Source organism: Pyxicephalus adspersus, chromosome 3, assembly GCF_032062135.1.
Source record: "Pyxicephalus adspersus chromosome 3, UCB_Pads_2.0, whole genome shotgun sequence".
In the NCBI taxonomy this organism is placed as follows: Eukaryota; Metazoa; Chordata; class Amphibia; order Anura; family Pyxicephalidae; genus Pyxicephalus; species Pyxicephalus adspersus.
This window is the reverse complement of record NC_092860.1, coordinates 22938330-22961408: the sequence shown is the minus strand read 5'-3', so window position 1 is coordinate 22961408 and position 23079 is coordinate 22938330. Positions and strand designations below refer to the sequence as shown.

The 23079-nt window shown below is 39.3% G+C and overlaps 1 protein-coding gene across 1 annotated transcript; it reads right to left on the bottom strand.

Annotated features, from left to right (window-relative positions):
- Window positions 1-633: 633 nt before the first annotated feature.
- Window positions 634-23067, bottom strand: SAP30BP (SAP30 binding protein). The gene is made up of 11 exons (XM_072403902.1): window positions 22910-23067; window positions 20966-21069; window positions 17056-17103; window positions 8647-8689; window positions 6276-6364; window positions 4932-5023; window positions 3570-3630; window positions 3177-3228; window positions 2407-2465; window positions 1305-1389; window positions 634-1120 (listed from the first exon to the last, which is right to left on the bottom strand). Exons 1-11 carry the CDS (start codon window positions 22998-23000, stop codon window positions 939-941), a joined length of 906 nt encoding a protein of 301 aa, XP_072260003.1. The 5' UTR covers window positions 23001-23067; the 3' UTR covers window positions 634-938.
- Window positions 23068-23079: the final 12 nt, after the last annotated feature.

The following is a 23079-nucleotide window of genomic DNA, read 5'->3' as shown; positions in this document are numbered from 1 at the left end:
ATGGTCTGAGAGAAAATTTTGGGGGTCTGCGGCTCTGGCCGGCACACCCCCGAGCGGGGTCAGGAGAAGGACCCCAGGCTGGGGGGACGCATCCGCCAGAGCCGTGGACCATGTCCCCAGTACCGTTTCCAGGCTCAGGGAAGTGGCCAGGCTGTGTCCCTGGACACAACCCGCCCACTCTCCCATTGCGGGCTCAGATCTACAATGGGAGAGTGGGCGGGGTTATGTCGTAATGACATCACTCTGGGGGAGGTTTCTCCCCCTTTAAGTGACATCCGGCTCCCTGCGCATGCGTGGTCAGGAGCCGGTGATTTTAGTGGTCCGTGGGACTGAAAAGGTTGGTGACCACCGCTCTAGGGTACCTTCAGCAATGGGCAATTTGGACCTCTCAGGTGAGGGTGGCATTCTACCCACTGACCACCGCACTAATATACTGTGAGCTGTGGATATAGTATATATACCAGGGGTTCCCTGAAGACCTTAAAGTTGAAGTTGAAAGGGTGCAGCTTCTACAGTTTATTTTTAAATATGTTAAGTGCTTGTTAAGAAAAACTGTCTGCAGCCTATGGATGTATACAAAAATCACAATGCAGATCTGAAAAAAATCTAAATAATATAGCAAGACTTCAAACACATTTTTAAATAGAAAATTTAATTTTAAACTAAAAAAACAAAAAACAATAAAAGGCCTGTTTACATTGGAAAAACAAAAGTTGATAAGTATTTTGCCATTCCACACCATCTTCTCCAGAGAACATGACTTTTTCTTGTTGTTGTTCAAGTCCAAAGTTTTGCCATTGTCCAAGTAACATGATGCTATAAATCTCTCTACAGGATGGTGCAGTGATCCCAAGTTGTAAAATCCTCATTGTGTGCAATACTGAGGGGTTCTGAGACCAAATTTTTTTTCAAGTTCACTTTGTAAGTGCTCTCATAAATCACTGCTTGGCTTTTTTCACAATAGTCCCCACAGCTGAAATAACTGTAGTTCTTGATCCACTTGCACTGGTGGTTACTGTGACAACAGAAGGCAGCGTAGCAGTGGTGGTGAGGATTGTTGGCTGGGCAATAGTAGTCATGGGTATAGCAGAGTCCCATTTACTTTTCCTTTTCTGTGCATCTGTTAAAAAAAAAAAAAAAAAAAAAAAAAAGTGCATTTGTTATTTAAAAATTATGTTACTAAACGGGGTAAAAAAAATTCTAAATGTACATGTACATTTCCTAGTAAGGGTTTTTGCCATTAATGACAATAAATCTGCGTTTCTCTCTTTCCTCAAGGGTCACAAACATTTCTGGCTATTTACCTGCTGTGGCAGTAGTCGTGGAACTGGTTGTCCCTGTTGCAGTGCTGGTAGTTGTACCCTTCTTTGTACCAGTTACAAACTCAATCTGAAAAAAATAATCCAAAAATTAATTACCAGGTCTACAAATCTGAAATAGAAAAAGCTCTCAAATGCTTCCATATAAATTCTTTATTTTTGTGTATATTTTTAAAATACTTATATAAAAGTAATACATATTCTACCCCCTTCTGGGTTTGTGCTGTGGCAAGAGAGAATGATGGGTAATCCCAAAACCTCCTGAGATATCCAAGTCACATACACCAGGAAGCCACAGGATTCTACACAGAGCACCTACAGAATCGCCTGATATTCTGCACATGCACAAAACAGGGCACTTGGTCATACAAAGTATTTAAATGAAGAAATAACAAAAATGATAAAAATAAAACATTTAAAAAAGAAAGCAAGTAGTGTTATCACTCAAAATTAATTTTTAAGTTCACCATAAGAAGCAGGCTCATTTGGAATGGTAAATATCCAGTGTTAGGAAGAGATTCTAGAATAAAAATGTAGTACTACAAATAGCAGAGATTGGACAGGCATAGCAAGCAGCATTGACACTTCAACTAAATACTTCAACTGTATCTACAGCTAGTAAAGAAGACCTTGGTCCATATTATGAACGCCAAGACAACAGGTAGTGTTAATGTACTTGATATAGGGGGAATTATGTGTAGCCTTTGACATCACAACAGGGCTGCACATACTTTTCAGTGAATGTTATGCTACAAAAAAATGGTCAGACTCCAGACATGCAAAATGGAGATGTGTCAGACTGTGGACACGTTTCAACGGATGCTCTGAGACTGAAGATACTGTAGAGGAGATTATCAAAGACTGGTAATATGATGTAGGAATTGGAGACTGGGGACAAACTTCAGGAGACAGTCAGGCTGGAAACACATATACATAGGGCAGCTAGATATCACTGCTAATATTCCAGTCCCTTCACAAACCAACACCTCCACATTTTTGCTACTCTTCCCTACTCAACTAGAAACATTTGGCTGGAGTCATTCTCCATAACATTTTCTTTTTTTGCATACAGCAATTCTTAACTTGCCTTTGTTCGCTCCTTTTTGGCTTTCTCAAGCTTGTCCATTTCAACCTTCTGGGCTTTTGCTATGGAAGAAAGAAAAACAAGAAATTATTATAACTCTTTGCCATCTATGTTTAGGCAGTGTGCATTTTGATGCACATTACTGTTAATAAAAAGAAAGACAGCTTTATTTCAGTTATGAGGAATTTAGTGTATTTTGGAAGGGAGATATAGGGCCCCTGATAATTAAGTCCTATCCAGCTGTAGATATTTAACTGTGCTTTGCAGCAGCTTAGGGATATTAAAGTTGGCAGTGGGTAAAGTCTAAAAATGTGACCTGCCAAAGTCACATTACTGGCTCTCCTCCAATCATGTAAGCTTTCTCTGCTACTACTTCAGGGGCTTCACTGGACCCTACAGCCGGATTGTTATGAATGAACTTGGCTGCAGTGTGCACAGCACAGCGGTGCATAGTAGATAGCGATGGCCACTCTCGGTTAAAAGAGTCCCGAAGTTAGATTGTTTTCTAATGGATTTTCAAAACATTTTGGGTACACTGCAACAGCCAGGAACAAAATAAATTAATGTGGCGTTGAAGTGCTGGTGTCTTTGCAATTTCCAATAGGCCCCCCTGCCTCTCTCCCAGTTTCACACTTTTGCAATCAGCTGCATGGCTAATTAGTGCATTTGGTCAGGACACCATACATGACTACATATATTAGACACACACACACACAATTTTATTCTTCAACTTTAAATTATCTATCATCATAACCAAGAAAGAAGAGACATACCAAGAGCTTCATAGTAAGAATCTTCTGACCATCCATGGGGATCAAACATATCCTGTTAAAAATAAAACTAATATCAGAGTATAAAAACTACAAATATGAAAGCATATAACCAATAAACAACTGACTACAGATCATTGGGTGGCTCATTCATAAAAAGGTTTCAGTAGTGACAAAGAATATGGGTAGTGTATTCTGCTGTGCTCAGTAAGAATAGCTAGTATTTTCTACAACAAGCACATATCACAAATGTGTTAATTAATATAGGGCACCAAGCATATTAGTTGCCAGCTAAATTCTTCCCAGTAGTTTAAAATAAGCTACGTTTTTGTTTCTCTAAAATATCTGCTAAAACTGCTTTCTGCAATGATGATGGTGTAGGCAAATTACACGTACCTTAGGATAATTTGTTCCAAGTTCATCAATAGAACAGAACTGAATGAGTTTTTCATAAATACTGCAAAAAAAAAAAAAACAACAAAAAAACAAAAAAAAAAAAAAAAAAAAAAAAAAAAAAAAAAAAAAAAAAAAAAAAAAAAAAAAAAAAGAAATGTGTTAAATAAAAGATTAAGGGGATCAGACATCACGCACATGGTTTTACTGGGATGAATTCAAGAGCTCTGCTGACTATATACAGTTGCTTCGCCCACCTGCTTAAGACTCCGGGGACCTCCGTGTCATACCTCTATCTACCCCCCCCCAACTCCCTTCACTTCTTTTTTTTATTGTTTTCTCGCTTTTATTTTCCTTTTCTGTTTTCCTTTCTTTCTCCTTCTTTCTTTGTTCTAAACTGTTTTTGATTGTTGAAAATTGGGAACCAACAAAGCCCGCATTGTGGGTACTGCACATCAATGGAAGGTGTCCGCTGACTAAGCGTTTTGCACTAAACAATGTGACATGTAACTGTGGTTTATTATTTTTATATTCTTGTTTTATATACCCTCCTGGAAATGTGCATTTTTATTGTGCTATATAATATTAAATTCTAAATCGGTTTACATAATTCCTGTCTATGTCCATTTTGTTAGTTGCTTATTAAAAATAAAAAAAATAAAAGATAAAAGTCCTCAAAAGAGTCATACCACTATTCAAAAACTTGAACTTTTGAAATTAGAAAAAACCCCTGGCTGCTCTTTGACCTTTGATAATTAACACAGGAATTGCGGTGAAATAATTCTCCTTTCTGTTGCTGCCCACCTGAGAATTTAGGTTTGTAACATTCTTGCTAATGGTTTTTTGAATGGTTTCAGGTCTCACAAAATGAGAAACTCCGAATTCATATGTCTAACAAATTTCCGATAACAATAATGCAAAAATGTATATTTAATGGTGACTACAATTACTGCTTTTATCTTTAAATTTATTTTTGTGCCCTTGTGAAGCCCACTGGAACCTACGCCAAAACCATACAAAAAGTTCAGCCACCAAATCCCTCCCCCTCAGTTGTGCTAATCCCCACCGCTGTCAAATAAGGAACTAAAACCAAAACCTCCAATAGTCCATAGATTCCTATGCATTTAACTGCTGTGGTAAATAACAGGAGTTGACATTACAAGGTGTTGATTTCTATCCAGGTCTAAACAACCTTAGTCTACACAGGAACCAGGGTTAGAGTAAGAATCAAAGAGTAATGCTGTACTGACAAGTTCACTTTTTTGTCTGTGAAATGAAGCTTTCTAGGTTGTAGCTAAAGAAAATGATAGCTGTGGTCTGGATTTAGCAAAGTCAGCATTAGGGTCCCCGGTTTCTCAATCTTACCTTGGGTTTCGGAACTCTTTCTTCTTCTGAATAATCTGATTCATATCGGTCCCCTCTTTCAGCTTTCTTTCGTATAGTTTGTGGATTTTCTCCTAAGAAGAAATAAGTTAACTTATTAAAGATAACTAAAATATGTAACTCATACACAAACAATAACAAAGATTCAAAACTTCCAAAACTTGGTCCTTCAAACGTAAGCAAGGTTGAAATGCATTAAATATATGCAGATATATTTGATTGGTATTATGATTGAACACTTTTTTGAAATTTAACGGGTAACATTTGGGCATCACGAGGTTTCTGCTCCTAAGCAGCCCTTTTATTTTAAAATCACTTTCAATATATAAATGCTTTAAAAAGTTGTTTGTATATTGAAAACCACTGTTCAAGAGGACTGTAGCACAACTGCAACATTGTTTGCTCTGTGTGGGATGTTAAAAATAACAACACACCTTGGAAGGATAAACATTAGAAAATATCATCTTCATTTGCAATGTTGGGACCTGCCTGAAAATGTGGATTTTGTATGAAAGGGTTATTTATGAGTTTGATAATATATCTACCTTTCAATATTATGGACAAATCTATATTGCACCAATGCAAGCCTTCACCTTAATCGTATGTATTATACACAAATGTTCACAAATCTTGGATGCATGCACAGTTTAATGAAATGAGGTATATAATGAATAGAGAATGAGAGATCAAGTATACAGATCTGAGCCAGAATCCAGCTACAGAATATAATTTGGATGTGTGATATTTAGGGCAGGCTTCAGCATGCACAACTCTCTCAGGGCTAAGACAGATGGGCTGTCTCTGTCCTCGGTGGCCTCTCACACCTACATACTGCATTCCTCATAGACACACGTGGCCAATACAGACCTTCCTCCCTTAAAGTGTGGTATCCACAACACAGAATAGATAGAGAGTCAAAAGGCCTGATTTATTAAAGCTCCCCAAGGCTTGAGAGGATACCCTTTCATCAGTGAAGCTGGGTTATCCAGCAAACCTGCAATGGATTTCGTCAAAGCCATTTGCTAGCAAATGTATTGAATCCTAGACCAGATCCATTCTAGGTTTGCTGGAACCCCAATTTAATGTGCAGCGCTAAGTAATATGTTGGCACTCTATAAATCCTGTTTAATAATAATAATAATAATAATAATAATAATAATAATCACCCAGCTTCACTGATGAAAGTGTATCCTCTACAGGCTTGGAGAGCTTTAACAAGTCAGGCCCAATGTGTATATCTTCATAAGGCATGGAGGTGTACTCTGTGTTAGGCATCTTTGTACTAAACAATGATTTGCAGGTTGGCAGGTGTGTCTTGATAGTTACCTGCAGGTGATTGGAGCATCGGCCCGGAGGCTCAGGGGGGATTTTGATGTCATCTGGAGACATGTTTCTGACCCTCTCTGAGAAGGAGGCTAAAGAAAAAGTAAAAGAGAACAAATATGAGGAAGGGGAAACAACATTGCATATTAATACTACAGCATGGGCATTCTCATACTGAGATTAGGTTATCAGGGAGTTAACAGATGCGGGACAACAAACATGACATTTCAGTGCTGCCAAAACGCAGGATTAATTCTACTGTTTTGATGTGGAGGGGTGAGAGGGAGCAGACACGCCATTGCTTATTCTTACTGCCTCTGGCTCCTCTGATGGCTTTTGCACCCGCCACCCCCTTTTTCAATGCATGGGAACAATAATCCTCTGTGTGGCCTGTAAAACCACTGAATGCTACAAATTAGATGTCCCCATTTTACACGTTTTAAACGGTTTTCCTTTGGTACCAGAATAAATCAATCTATCTGATCCGCATTTCATATGACAAAAATTGAGGGCAAAATGCGTAATCCAGGGCACCAAATCTATTAACTAGTTCAACTGCGATGATGAAAGGTGAATTCTGGGTTTTGCTTCTTGTGGGGACACTACATCCAAGTTTTCAACTCATTAAATAAACTTGATTAAAGAGTCAGTCCCTGTCAAAGTGAAATGCAATTTAACCCTTTGCTGCCAATCTTGTTCCCCTTCAAAGAGGGTCTAAATATTAATCTGACTAGTGCTGTAAAATTCATTTTTTTTCAGGCAGACATACTTTAGGAAGAAGCTTTTCCATCTCTAAACAATAGAGCAGTGTCTTACCATAGGGCAAAAAAATATCTGCAGATAGGAAAAAGTCATTGATTCATGGGCATCCAAAAGGGCATGGGGCATACAGCAAGGCTTGGTTGGCGAACACACTGAGACCAGAACAAAAGCTCATGCATATCCCATAAAACCAGGCATCAAGTCCAAGAAAAACGTCAGAATTGACTGGGACTGAGCAGTGAACTGAAGCAAAGCTTACAGCATACCAAGAGCTAACAAAGTGCATGTCGCACGTCAAGGGTTCTCAGGGGTGGCTTTATTACAATTTAGTACTGTATAAAGGGTTCTGTATGTGGCTGTTATTTAGTGACAGTATTGGGCATATTTTGCATGTGGATTTTTTTCCTTAACATTGGCATGTGAGCCAAGCTGTCCTGCAAAATGTCAGTTAAAATGCTTGAAATTAGAATAGATTGGTTTTATCTACAGATTATAGATTACATTTCAGAAAACTTTGTGAAGTTTTGTGAAGACATTTGGTTCAGAACAATGGCAAGTATTGGAGATCACCTGTTATCAATTGTTCTAACCTAACTTCCTTCGAGCTTTGGAGTTCTAGCAATGTCTATAAACCGCAAACAAACACTCCTTTCTCCTGTAGGAACAGGACGGATTACCCTGGTAAACCGTTCAGTTACACATAGTAAGTTAATGTGCCCTACGGCTTGAAGCTTTTCAGGCTGCAGGGTGTGTCAGCTCCTACACACACACCTAGGTACCGTCATATCCGCTGAGGATAACTTGTGTGTCATTCTATCATAGTACTGTTTAAAATGACTGGACAGGACATGCCATTTAAAGGATCTAGTACCTCATTTTCCATCGTGCTGAAATGTACATATCTACTTGCCAGATATTACACTTATCCACCTATTACTATTTAAAACAATTTTCTAGTCTTGTGTTTTCTTAGCTATACAAGTGTTAAAAGTAATTTTCTATGTGTGTGTTAATAAAACCTTGTTTCAGTGTATAGTTTCCAAAAATATGCACATATGGGCAGCCATTATTTTATTATACATAAAGCCTTTGCCTTGCTTAGCATCACATTGATTGTAATTTACCACTCCACTTTCTCTGTACAAGACTATAGGTTAGCTCACACTGATTGTTCAGCAAGGATGTATTCTCCCCAGTATATTTTTCAAAGAAGCTGTAGGCGGGTGATGTTCCCTATAATGTGACCCAACTTTTCAGTAACCACCCAAAACAGCCAGCCGGGTGGTCACTGAAAAGTGCTGGGTCGTGCGCCCAGGTAAAAGGGTCTGGGGAGAACACAGATGTTACTCTCACTCACTTATGTGTGTCGTTGCTTTTTCTAACACAGATATTACTTTGTAAAATACCCTGTGCAAAGAGTAAAGCATTGGGAGGGACCCATCAGATAGGCAGTCTGTAGAAAACTAAGGGGGGCAGAAACAGGACCAGTGACCCTGAATAGGGAGAGAAAGCAATAGTGACTGATCTGTATTATGGGAAACCCCTGCAGACATTTCAAAACTTTTTTCTGCACAATAAAGCCACAAAAATGTCATAAAAAAATATGACATACCTACTAATTCCTGGGGGTCTCTCTTTTCAATCTCTAATGGTTCCTAAAAAGAAACAAAAATGTGGTTAATAACACTATATGGTTTTCATACTTCAATTTCATAGATTTTAAAGGATCTGGATAAAGGATACATTAGAAAGGATCTGGAGTATTTGGTCAAAGTATCCAGGATAAGACAAGAGGAAGAAAAAATTAAAACTATAAAAATAGAAACACTGCAGCAGACAATGCATTTTAAGAGACATCATTATGACGGTTGGAAAACCACACAGGAAACAAAGTAATTTTAGAAACGTTTAGCAATTTATTTGTTAAGGAATAGATTCAAAACCAAAAAGTGGTTCAACAGGTAAATACATCTTTACCTAGACAGATATACCAATGGGAACACCGGGCAACCAAAACTTCTTAGTAGCTACAAAATGATTTCTACTTTAGCAACCAAAACAACATGTCTATTTCATATGAGTTTTTGTTTATCTGCTCCTTTTGGTCTCTGCAATAGCATGCAGGATTTCTACATTCTGAAAAAGAAATTCTAGGTACTATACTTTGGTCTCTATATCATGACATTGGACACTCATAAAGGTATACACTAAACAGCTATACCATGGTGCATAATCCAAAACCTTCAATTATTTTTTCTTTGTATATGCACATGGAACAAAACAAAAAACTGTTCTTCTCTAAAGTTGGGACCAAGACAGCATCTTTAACGAGGGATTATGAGTAGTAAGCACTACGAGACGATTGTCCCTAGTCTGACAATGTAGCAGTAAAATAGGAAGAGAGAGTTAAGGATGGCTGATTCTTATATGATGCTGTGGCTATTCAGGGCACACAATGGTATTTAGTGTTGCCTGGCTACTTTGCCATAGGGAGGACGATTACAGAGCCACAGACTGGACAAGGAAGGATGTCCACGTGTTTCTTGAACAAGATGTAGCATGGAATGTGTTCTGGCATTTCCCAGTGTTCCAACATAACAACCCAATGGATCTTGGTATTTGTGCCAGGAAGGCAGATTTAAAAGGGAAAATAAACCTATTTTCACATCACCTCTTCCCTTTCTGTTTGTTTGCAGTGCAGTCTGTAGGTGTCCAAAGTTTCACGGTTGTACATTGACCCCCAAACCCTCAACATCATTTGATTCCCAGCCATTTATCAAACCCTTGGATAGTCCCATCGACTCTTAGGGGTAAATGGTGATCGATATGGAGAACCCTGGTTAAAAAAAACTCTTTGTATTATAATAAAGGAAGCAAAAGTGTCCCCCCCCCCCCCAACTACCAGTTCATCTTAGTCACTTATCTGGTAAAAGGAAAATAAAAGGGATTGGTATATTACAGCTAAGTTTAAATGAAAAAACAAAGGATGGAGCTGAAATTTTGTTCCCTTTATTCATCATCTGAATATCCTGTGCCTTTAAACTACAACTTGTTTTCCTACAAAAAATCCCAAGCCCCCCCAAAATTCTAATTTAACCCTAACCCCCCCCCAAGGATGCAGTACCAGCAGTAACTTCCCATAGACTTGAATGGTGCTGTTCTTTCATAATGACAGATAAACCAATGCCAATTGTAATATATGATATAATATATTGAATAATATAATAAATAAATCGGGTAATTACACACCAATAATTTAGACACGACCTTGTCTGTAATCTCACATCGTTTAAATCACAAAGCATTTTTTTTTTTTTTGCGTTCACATTTCCTTTCCTTCATGCAATGAACAGCCACGCACGCTTCTCTTAGCACATTCAATACAGTAACTAAAGTTACAATTGTTTTGATGTCTCTCCGATAACAAATTCATTTGGCATTCTCACAAAAATCCTTACATATAAATTATGGTTGTTTTGGGGAATAGCCACTTTCCATTGTAAACAGGCCAGACACAGACAGGACCTGAGCTGTATCCCTCCTATGTAAGCGGACTGCCTGGGATAGTTCATATTTCACACAGTTAAACCATCTGGGAATAGTGATCTACAACCTGCAGGCTTCCTGCCTATATCCTGTCTGTGGGGGCCGGCAGCCAGAAACAAAGGCAGAGGCTAGTTGGCACAGGGTGGTAATGGTAGCCAAAGGTAATTTATGTCAAAGGATGGGAGGAACCACAGACACAAACACATTTGGGAATGTAATTTTGGAAGGGGATTAGTTAAAATGCCAAGTCGCAACTGCAAGCAATGTAGAAATTGTTTTGTATAATGAAAATTATCATAACTACAGCTCGGGTGTTAAACTATAAGGAACCTGTCAGGAAACAAATCAGAGAACAGAGTCAGCAATGGCAACAGAGTCAGAGTCAGCAATGGCAACTCCCATATCTGTCTTGATATGTTCAGTGGAAGAACTGGGTCTGCAGGAGAGATTTCTTATCTGCGTTATAAATTGTGAACACAGCCATAAACTGCATAACATGATTTACATAACTCTGAGCCAACATCTTAGGCTAAGTACACACATGCAATAATTGTCGTTGGAAAGGATCTTTCACAATCATTTCTAATGACAAACCAGTGCACAATGCATGAACAAGTGCTGTACATATAGCGCTGTTCTGCTCAAAGGAGAGGGATAGAATGAAGGGAATGCCACCCCTATGCGCACTCTATCCCCTTCACTTGCATTACGATCATTCCTTGTCCATGGATCCGCCAGGATAGTGGTTTTGAGGACAAGCACCCTACACATGCAAGATTCTCGCCCGATATTGGCCCCAAGGTGATCCATTGCATGTACGTAGCCTTAGTCCAAGACTTCAATATTGACCTTGGACAACACCTGAATGAAGATGGTTGCCTCCATTTGGAAATAAAGGTAAATAAAGTTATCACAGGGAAAGTAATGCAATATTAGAGGTAAAAAAAATACCATTAAGTGTTGCACACAACATAAAAAAATAAATACAAATTTCAGCATACAACACATATCTGATGCTGGGCCCATTGGAGCACGTTTGTGGTGTCTATACACAAAGCCATCAGAAAAATGTGCAACAACATTTCTGTTTACAGCCTGTTCTCAGCCATGCCATATCCACTTTTCCCTGCATGGATTTTGCAAACTAGGTAGTTTGCATATCAGGGGCTCTTCTAATAGCAAGTAAAATAATTGTTAAATTCAGTGACGTCATCATCAACTCAGTAACTCAAAATTTATTTTAAGTATACTGGAGTATTTCTTTAAATTCTAATGATCGTTTCATTGTATTAATAAGCTGCGCTCATTATCATGTTGTTGGATAAAGAATAGACAGGTTTCCGGCCCGCTGTCTGCATGCAGTGGCAGAGACACGCCTGTATGAGCAATGGCAGGTATTCAACGCTGCGGGGAAGGAATGCAAAGGCATGCACACGCCTGCTGGGCAACCGAACTTTGCCAGGTATGGCTCACCCATTTACCCTTTCACTGCTAACAGTCAGGAATTGTTTTCTAGCAACGCTGTATGAATATTTCAGTTACATTTGATATACTTAAAAAATTATAAATACACAAAACACCCAAGGATTACTGTGAATTAATATGCAAACTTTCTCATGGACCAGGCAACTGCTACCAACTTCTCTCCCTTGAACTGGGTACTTATGATAATCTGGAACAAGGATCTTGAGGGCTCTCTAACCATGTCACAATATTGTATAACCATGCAACAAGTCCTTCTCAATGCAACAGGTGCTGCACAAGGCACAGAGCTAGGTGTGGCAAGTAGTCTGAGACAACTCATTTAATCAGCGCTGTAATCAGAGCCCTCAGGTTAATGATTGCTGGGGTGAGTAATTTTGGAGGCGGGCAGAACGGAAGGGCTGGGTTCTCAGAAAAGAACTTTACAGTTAGGTGTGAACTTGAACGTACTTTAATCCTCCGCTGTTACAGTACAAAAAAAAAAAGCAAACTTATCAGCCTCCTTTGCCATCACATACTGGTTTTTGTACACACATTTTTTCCAACTGCTATTGCTAATAAAATCTGCCAGGTAAACATGAAATATTTTGTACAACTACTTTGTATAACTATCTACTTAAAAAACCTGCCTATAGAGTTCAATAGCTTAGGCTATAATGCTCTTTGCGTGCAATGTCATTGGTGTGGTACGAACGTTCTTTTTGAAACATTTGGCACCAGGCAGGGCTTTATTGCCCATGAAGCTTAGTGATGGTTGCCATAATACCCGGCACATCCTGGTTTCCCCTGCAGATGCCAGGACTAACCGAACTCCTCAACCCCTGACTGCGAGTTGATTGGTGTCTTAAGGTGGCTAAAGATTGAAGGCAAGGGAATGGGAACAGATGAGCATTCCTTGAGTTTATTTCAGCTTAAAAAAACCTAGTGCAACTATACATCAGAATCCTTCCTGGGAGGTTTGTAATCCTGGTTTGGCAATACAGCCGAAGATTCCTGAACCCATAGACAGACAGAAAATGGAAGCACCATTGATGAGGGAGATATATTGCTGGAGGGGTGTACATTCCTACACAATGCAGCAAAAGGCCACGATTCTGAAAAGCTTAGTTCTATGTTAAAAAAAACTCATAAATTACCCCATGGAGAATAAAAGCAATTAAATGCATCTGATCCTAGAACAAAACTGTAATCTAATGATGGTTAGCAGTTTATTAGCTTTATTTTATGTTAATAGATGTTGTAGTTCATTAGTTTAGTTTTCTCAACATTTTTCTGGAAGTACAGAAATGCCTGTTGATCTTGCCAGAAATGCAGTGTCCTTGCCGCTCCCAGTGAATGGATAACTCAAACAATGTTTTATTATTTCCAAGTTATCCTTTGTAAAATACAAATACCCCACCACATGTAATAGAGATGAGGAGATAAGGCTGTGTTTGTAATGCAAACATAAAGAGCAACCTAGTATAACAATGTTGCTCCACCATATAGAAAATGAATGTTACAGACAAATTCACCAGATAAAAAAGGAAAGAAAATAAAGCCAATGTAGCCACCACAAGTCTGATAAGCTGCAGTTTTTTGCATTTTGTTTTATTACACCAAGAAGAATCTCATTATAACCTCCACAGCTTTTATGATCCCAAGAAGAAAAAAAAGCAAAAATCATCTTCACAGTACAAAGGACTTGGCATGGTACTAACCCATTATGAGCGGTTCTAATCATAAAACATTGCAACAATGGCTTTTATTAAAATTCTACCTTTCATCCTGATCTTACAGTAATTATATTTTCTCTTGGAAACACTTCCCAGTACAGGTCCTCAGGGGAGGAAAGGCCTTTGACACCTACCACCCAGATCAGCCAAATTAATAAGAGGAGACTCAAGTTCTATTCACTCCCTTTGGCAGGAAAGTTTCAGGAGTCGCCTGGCTTGTGGAGAGGAACACACGCAACCAGGCAACCTTGCGATAACATTTCTATTATAAAAAGAAAATACAACCAGGATTTCTGTGTATCTCATGGAAAGCATGAGAGAAAAATAATTTCTAAACATCTATAAAGACGGTGGGGCACATAACCGCTTACAAGTTTAAAGCAATGGTAAAACGGGTAAAAAAACTATATACATAACCAAATATGTATTGTAGCTATACCAACAGTAATAACAAAAAATAGCTGACAGCAACACATTACAAATCAGCAGCTCATAAAAATGCATCAACACATAGGCAGCCACACATGCCTGAACATGAAGATGTTTGAGGGTTTCTTAAATCTGGGTTGTGTTTTTAAGATTAACTACTAAAATGTAACTTGTTTTTTTGTGTCCCGATTCCTCCTTATCAAAATGTTAAAAACATTGTATTTGGAAAGAAGATTAATGTCTATCTTCCAGGCTGCAGGAGTGCAAAGACTACATATTGATCCCACCCAAAAAATGAAAGAGATGTAAATAGAGTAGGTGATCACTACTATAATGACAGCTATTGTTATACTGGTATATAACAACTCCTCAGGGTTCCCTATGCTTGTAGCACTTTCACATCTATTTATAAAACAGAATAGGCTGCTTAGCTGAGAATGGAACATCCTTTGTATAGCCATTGTTTCTAAACTATTAACTGACTTATTGCAAATGACTATTTGACACTATTGATAATACACATGCAACATTGGCTATTGCCACATCTTCACTGAATAAACAGATCACTGATGAAAAAAAAGACCTCTAAAATAACTGGATTCTAGTACTCCAAGATCAATCAGGTTTATATTAAGCTCAGTGCTTTGAATTGAAGTGAATATGTGGTCAGGCCAAGGACATGTATGCATTTACAGATTCTTTACAAGCAGTAAATGAGCTATACAACAAAACGACTCAGCTGAAGTTGCAACTCTAGAAGGAAGTTTTCACCAAAAAGACTAGACTGGATATTAAATGCATAGGCTGACTTATGTTTCTCAGCAATAAACTGTTATTCCAACCACCAAAAAAGGATTATGCATTTTAAAATGTTGTGTCTGTTCTTTAATGGGCAGGTTTAATTACAACGACGCAGAAATATTCTACATTTTTACATCAATGACTCAATGTGATCTATATACATAATTAGCAAAGCACTAAAAACCTATTCATGTAACTTTGCCACCACCTAGTGGAAATGGCAGGCAGTTGGAATTATGATACATGGGGATTTTTTTAAAGTAAGAAACATTTCTATCACCCTGAGCCATTCTAGATACAGAACAAGAGTTAAATAAAGGGCACTGGTCCCATTCATGCTGAGGGATTACTGGATCTGAGTTGGTGACTGGGAGCAATGGGATTAATGCTTTTATGCTGGGAAAAGGTCACTGAGGGATTAACACACACACACACACACACACACATACACACACATACACACACATACACACACACATTGTCACTAAGGTGTTGATGAACTTGCTTTTAAAGCAAATGGCATGCACTGCAGACAGGTCATCTACCCCAGGTTAAAAACTGCAATGTTCTCCCCAGGCCCTTTTAGCTGGGTGCACTGCCCGTCACTTTTCAGGTTGGTTAACAATGAGTTGGGTCACAATTAAGGGGCTTACACCCGCCTACAATTTCTTCCCACCCAGCTCCGGGGGTTGAGCACTGAACTGGGGAAAGGGGAGAAAATGCTATTTCTCTAGTCTGATCACGGATGTTAATGCACATACACCCCTGACTAGTCGTTGAACATTTAATGAACACACTCTCTTTGAGTGAACTTGGATTGGATGCTTTGTACTAAATACATCATAGAGGCACTAGGAAAATATCTGACATCCCATTGTCTGGGCTCCGATGCCCTTGGGGAGGTTGTCCTCTGGCTTGTCACTACAGCATACACCTATCTGGATGGCTATTCTTTTTTCCTTGGACAGCTTAGGCTATCTACACACGTGCAATAATTGTCGTTGGAAAGGATCTTTCACAATCCTTTCCAATGACTAACAACTGCATGATGCATGAATGAGGGCAGTACATACAGCACTGTTCTGCTCTATGGAGAGGGGAGAACGACAGAACGGCACCCAGCTGGGCTCTCTCCCCTTTCATTTCCATTAGGATCGTTCGAACGATGAAAGATGAGCACCCTGAGATGATTATCGAACGAAAAATATTGCACGTGTGTACCCAGCCTTAAGGCGATGGGATTACTGATTGACTTTCCCTATGAGGAACAATTTCTGTGAAAAATTGTTTGCAACTACCATACTCTAGTGTAAACCTGCAAAACCCCTTGAAGAAGCCAATAACCGAAACGCTTTGGGTAACTAGACGTTACATTTCCTTACTTCCTCTATCAGGCTATATAGAGGATTCCCTATGGTCATATCTCCCATGAAGCCAATGGGATTGACCTATTGATATAAATTGTATTTGAGCCTGTCGATAATTGCACCAATGGTTTAACCTTTTATGCAGATTTAACAAATCCCAGCCTTTTTCTGTCGCTTTTTACCCTTGGCGAGGTCATTGACACGGTTTGTTGAGAAGACAGAGGAAGAATGCAGGGGAAAGACCAATGTATATGTTCTGAATGTGTTAATAAATCAAAGTTAAAGTGGAGACTAGAAAACTTTATAATATGTATGCCACACACACACACACACACACACACACACACACACACACACTAACAACATTTTCTTTTTTGACACCTTGACTTCTAGCTAATCTATAGTCTCTTGTTTTATAGGAACATATAACATCAGAATTATTCAGACACACATTGCCTCAAAAGAGAAAAAGCGAATCGTTACCAAACAGCAAAGAGACAAGGTGAAACTGACTGTAGCAAACCCCAGTGAAATGGCATAGTTAGTACATCCATACTTAACAATATATTTTAGTTACAGGAGCGTTGTGCTCTGAACAAGATATAAAAGAGTGTTAGCAAGGCAGGGGGCACGCAGTTTTTAGCTATGCAGGTAAAGTATGCAACCCTCTCCCAAAAATACCTTTATTTCACCAGTCTCCTGAGTTTCATTCTCTGAATCGTCCTCCCCCTATAAAACAGAAATTCACAAGGTTTAGGAAACAGGCGGTCACAAACCACATTTTAGAGCGAGTATTTGGAATGACAGCAAGCAGTTGATGTAAATCACACCAAGTAACAGAAGTTGACATATTAAATACTAGAAAAAAAAACGGATGGATAGATAAAGTTCTATATGAAGCACATTTACACAAGAGGAGTTTGTTAAACCTTCACTCTAAAACTCCAAAACTAAGAAAGTAAGCACAACACACTTGTTCTGGAATTGCTATTGGGCCAGGCATTGCTATATTGCATCAGTTCAACTTTTTATTGAAGAATCTAGAAAATCATTTCTCCTTTTCATGGGAGCTTTTACCAGACACATATATATCAGACGTCTTGTTGGCTCTCACATACATGAAAACTAATTTACAATATAAGGTCCTTAAGAGTTTAAAATTGCACAGGAGGGGTGTAAGGACTGCAAATGCTTCAGCAGCACATTCTACAGACAAACCATCCTAATTATCTATTATTATTAAACTGGATTTATATAGTGCCAACATATTACCCAGTGCTGTACATTAGGGGTGACAATGACAGACAGATACAGACAGTGACACAGGAAGAGGAGAGAACCCTGTCCTGAAGAGCTTACAATCTAGGAAGTGGGCCTATGTCACAAGGTAGAACAGTTCAGCCTTACATAATCCCAATGAAAAGGACTGAAAAGGGCTGAATCACCCAGCTTTCATACCCCCCCCCCCCAATGACGTAAGATGAAGACCATTTAATTGTTATGTACTGATCATCAAGCTGATGGAGAAATCACAGACTGATGGCCCTTCAGAAATTGTTCTGAGTCCCCTGCTGTGTTCATTTGCTTTTCTCCTGATCCCTACATCACTTCAGGATACGTGGTAATGCAGGGGACAAAGAAAACCTACACAGCCAGCAGCTCTCCTTTTTTCACATCTCATGTGTTGAGTGTAAAGAATGCTTGCATTACAAGACTGTCTTTTAGGAATGTTTCAGGAAGTATAACAGCTTCCATGTATATTTAGATAAAATGTTAACAATCACCTTACAACTCTGGGTTAAATATGTTCCGAATATTGAAATTTAAGTTGTGTTTATTAGACAAGGTTCAATATAGTCTGTAAAATCCAGAGTAGGCTTTGGGTTCTGTATATTACAGGATAATAAGTTTACCTGGCATTCAGCTTTTGGCACTGTGCTATGTACATAAAACAACCACAAAAACAGACATGCACTACCTTTCTGGCACGTTAGGACCTTGCATTGGTTGTGCTGTATTTTAAAATATTGCACAGTTACCCAGAACTCTAAGCCACAACATGAAAAGTTATACATTGTAGTACAGAGCTTAGAATATCAAAACAAGTTGCATTTATAACTGACAAGCAAGTATTAACTATTGAACCACAAGCACTACCTCTGTCATCCACTTCAACCCCTGTTTATATAAATAAAAATATTAAAAATATCTCCTGCAGCTGCACACAAAAAAACATAAACCCCATTGAAAAGCTACTTTAAAATCCATAAATAATAAACAAGAAAAGGCGATTAACCACCTGGGCGGTTACCCCAAGCCTGGTTTGGGGAAAGAAAACGTGCTACAATCGTTTACCCCGAACCAGGCTCGGGGTAGCTAAAAATAGAAACACGCGTTACAGTGAAATCCGATTGTCATACAACACTGTATGACAATAGGATTACAACTGAAAAAAAAACACCTTGTCCCCGCAGCTCCTCCGGAGACGTCTTCTCTCTTCAGCCTTCACCCGGCGTGTGCAGTGACGATCCCCGGGGTTTCCCTGTGACGGCGCAGCAAGCGTGGGTGCGGGCGGGACGGGGGTGAGAAATTCAAATCACTTTGCATTGAACTCAATACATAAAAGCTGTACTGAGTCCAATACAAAGAAATATATATATATATATATATATTTTATATAAGCCACTGAGTTATGTGAGTTATGCCTACAATCTAAAATAAATTTCCATGCAAAAAAAAAAAAATGTTTTTTTTTCCTTTTCGCATGGAAGTACGGAAAGAATTAGAACACCCGACGTTCGTGTACGCATCCCTCGACAATTCCTGATGATGTCTGTGCATACGCCCGTCGACGGGGGTTGTAGCAGGAAATTCAAATATTTTGTATTGGATTCAATACAAAGTCCTGTATCCAATCCAATACAAAATAATACAAATTATACTTTGGACTTGTTTTAAAATTTACCACACTAGGGAGGTGTTTTAGAAAAATATATTACTATACAGTATACCAAATTATTGCATTTTCAGTATTTTTTATTTATTTATGCATTCTTGTTTAAGCTGATTTTTGTGTTTTTTATTTAATTTTATTATTAAAGTAATTTTTTTTTACATTATTGTGTGTTTCAAACTTTATTATATTCAGGGTATCTAGTAAACCCTTGTTCGGACATATTTCTGTAAGTTAGAGGTCTACAATTTAAAAAAAAAAAATTTCATGAAAAACAGCTTTTGGTACAGAAATCCAGACATCAGTGAAACGCCCCAGGAGGTTAACACCTGACTATAAGGCTCCAACTAGCATGAATGCCAATCTAAATCTGCTCTCTTCTCTCACTCCTTAGCCTGTTTCCAGGGAGTACAGGTACAAGTTCAATGCTGAAGTTTAAAAACACAATACAATAGTGTAACTATTATAAAGGTGTACATTAAAAACATTTACCATAATTTTACACAAACATATAGTAAGTTCCATGAATCTGTATTAGTTTATTAGCTTTCTCCAACAGCATTTACACTGGGAGAGGTAAGGTCAGTGCTATATACTCTACAGAGCACAAATGTATTGCCAAATGCCATCTTATACTGGTGTAGCCATAGGTTGCGTTGTTGCACTGTCAGTCATACAGCCATGGTGTGTCTGTTTAAAGCAATAGGACTGTCTGCAGTCTCGAATGATGTGAGAGAACATCAATGCCTCTCATACACAGATACCAAATGCTAAAAGCTACCTAGGCTTTACGTCACAGCACCAGCACATTTAAGGAAAGTAGTACCGGTAGGCATGACACAAGGAGGCTACTACTGCCGATCTCTGAATTTTTTTCAAAAACCTTGTTTTCTACCGATACTTTATTATGTATGTAAACTGTTCCTAAATCTGGCTTACATTATCACCCCATGAACAGCCACAGATAATGGAAGGGGGAGGTGATGCAGTATGTTCTAGAATGAGCACATCTTCATCTTCCCTATTAGAAATTGAGATATTACTGAATTTGTTGAGAACAGAACTCCAGCATTATTTGTGCTGGGCCTGTTACTTTAGGTCTACGTCTACCTTTTTATTAAAAAAAAAACTAAGTAAGGGTTTATTGAATTAAATATAACATTTATTAACCAATGTACTGCAAACATAAAAAGACAATAAAATAAATATGAACACATTGATATATATCCTTTTAAAGCTCTGCCTTTCTAAAAAGATAAGCCTGAACTCCAGGCAGATAAAAAAAATGCTATTCTGTAACTCTTACTAAACAATTAAACGGCTTACCGCTCTCACAGGAGGAAAAAAAATCAGCTAATCAGTGCCTGTGTAGACAAAGAACATGCTGAAAGGCGGAGAGGGAAGAACTTATCAGTCCGCTACTTTTTCTGTCACTGTCCAATCACATTCTGGAAGCAAGAATTAGACTTGCAAGTGTTACTGCAGCAGGTTTCCTGTTAGGCAAGGCCTTACAGCAGAGCTGCTTATATCTCAGAAAAAGATGGCCAAAAATACAAACACATTTAGCTGCTTTCCTGGAGTTCAGCATTAACTGAAGCTCATTAGTGGTCAGATTGCCTCCTTCCCAAATTTACTTACAGAATGTTGGCTAGCTTCATCATCTTCCTTGTCAGATGCATCTTCTTCTATTCTGGATATATCATCCTGCCCGTATGAACGGGACACCAGACCTCCTTGCTCATCTAAAATGGAAATAATGAAATTTAAATGATTCTCCACTTCAACCAGTTTGTATCATCTCTTATCAGTATGATTTATTGCAAAGAAATGTGCAATGTCCCTTCAGTAACCAGTAATGCAGACTTTCTATACAAGTCCCAATATTCAATGTCATCTAACATAGAAGAAATGTCACCTGAAGATAATCTATAACCTAAGAATGTTTCCTCCAACAAATGCAATTTAATGTTCTACAGATATGGCCACCCATGAAAACCAGGGACAAAAGGCTGACACCGGTCACCCTGCTGCCCAATCAAAGCTAAAGATTTATGCCATTTACAGGACAAAAATCAACATAAAAAATACATTTCTAGGGACAAAGGCTAATAATGGCAACATATTGAAAACCAGGGACACAAAGCTGAAACTGGTAACTCTGGTACCCAATCTGAATTGAAAATGGCCTATACCATAGATATGGCTAGGGACAACATAACTACAGATATAACAAACATGAAAAACATTGATGGGAACACAAGGCCAAGGCCATTCAGATATTTGAGTGCAACTTGAAGATGAACAACACCATAGATAATTTGTCTCTGACTCTCACTGTTTGCCCTAACTATAGATCTGGTCAACATCAAAAACATTGACAAAAGGCTAAATGCTGGCCACTCTCTGGCAGGCTAACTTAGTTTTCATAATTTTGCTATATTATATTAAACTACAGCTCTAAGGGGGACACTGGGTGCGATTTATTTTAGACAGTATGATTAGTGGAGCAAAACATTGCACCACCAAGTAACACAGGACATGGCGCAAGTTCAGAACTGCACAGAAAGTGCAACTTACAGATGATTTATACCACTTATATGGACAACAATGAAAACATGGGAGACAAAGCCGGAAATGGTCATCCTGATAGCCAATCTAAACTGAAAATGGCTTGTACCATAGATATGGCTATTGTCGAGTATCTGGGACACTGACCACCCTGGTACCCAAGCTGAAGAGGGCTTGTACCATAGATAGGGCTATGACCGGGTACCAGGGACACTGACCACCCTGGTACCCAAGCTGAAGAGGGCTTGTACCATAGATAGGGCTATGACCGGGTACCAGGGACACTGACCACCCTGGTACCCAAGCTGAAGAGGGCTTGTACCATAGATAGGGCTATGACCGGGTACCAGGGACACTGACCACCCTGGTACCCAAGCTGAAGAGGGCTTGTACCATAGATAGGGCTATGACCGGGTACCAGGGACACTGACCACCCTGGTACCCAAGCTAAAGATGCCTTGTACCATGGAGATTGGCAATTACCGGGCAACTGGGACACTGACCACTCTAGTACCCAAGCTGAAAAGGACTTGTACCATAGATATGGCAATCACTGGGCACCAGGGACACTGAGCACCAAGGTACCCAAGCTGAAGATGGCTTGTACCATAGATATGGGAATCACTGGGCACCAGGGGCATTACCAGGAACTGTAGTGACTCTGGTACACCGGCTATACCAAGAAGCAGAGCAATGCTGATGACCAGGACATTCCTAGGACACGAAGCATTGGTATCCTTAGTACTATGATCCTGGAACCGGCATACAATGGGTACCAGGGACACCGGGCACTACAGTGAGTCCGGTACCCAGCACAATAATAAGCTATACCTAGGAGCTGAGCAATGCCGATCACCAGGACATTCCTGGGACACAAACCCTGACACCAACGTCATAATAAAGCTGCGCCAACCCATGGACTCTGCGAACCCTGGGAACCAGGGCCATGTCCATGCTCAGCAGTCACAAAGACAGCCAGCCCCACTCAGTGCCACCTCCCCGGCCTTATCTTACCTTCTTCTTCCACATCACTCTCTAGCTCAGGCTCCGAGTCCCCAGCATAGACCGCCAGAGAGGACAACACATTCTTCCTGCTAGAAGCCATCGCGCCGGTCGCACATATGACGCATCACCGCCCTCTCCGCATAGCATGCCACCAAGGCAGCGGAGCCCCGCCCCGTCAC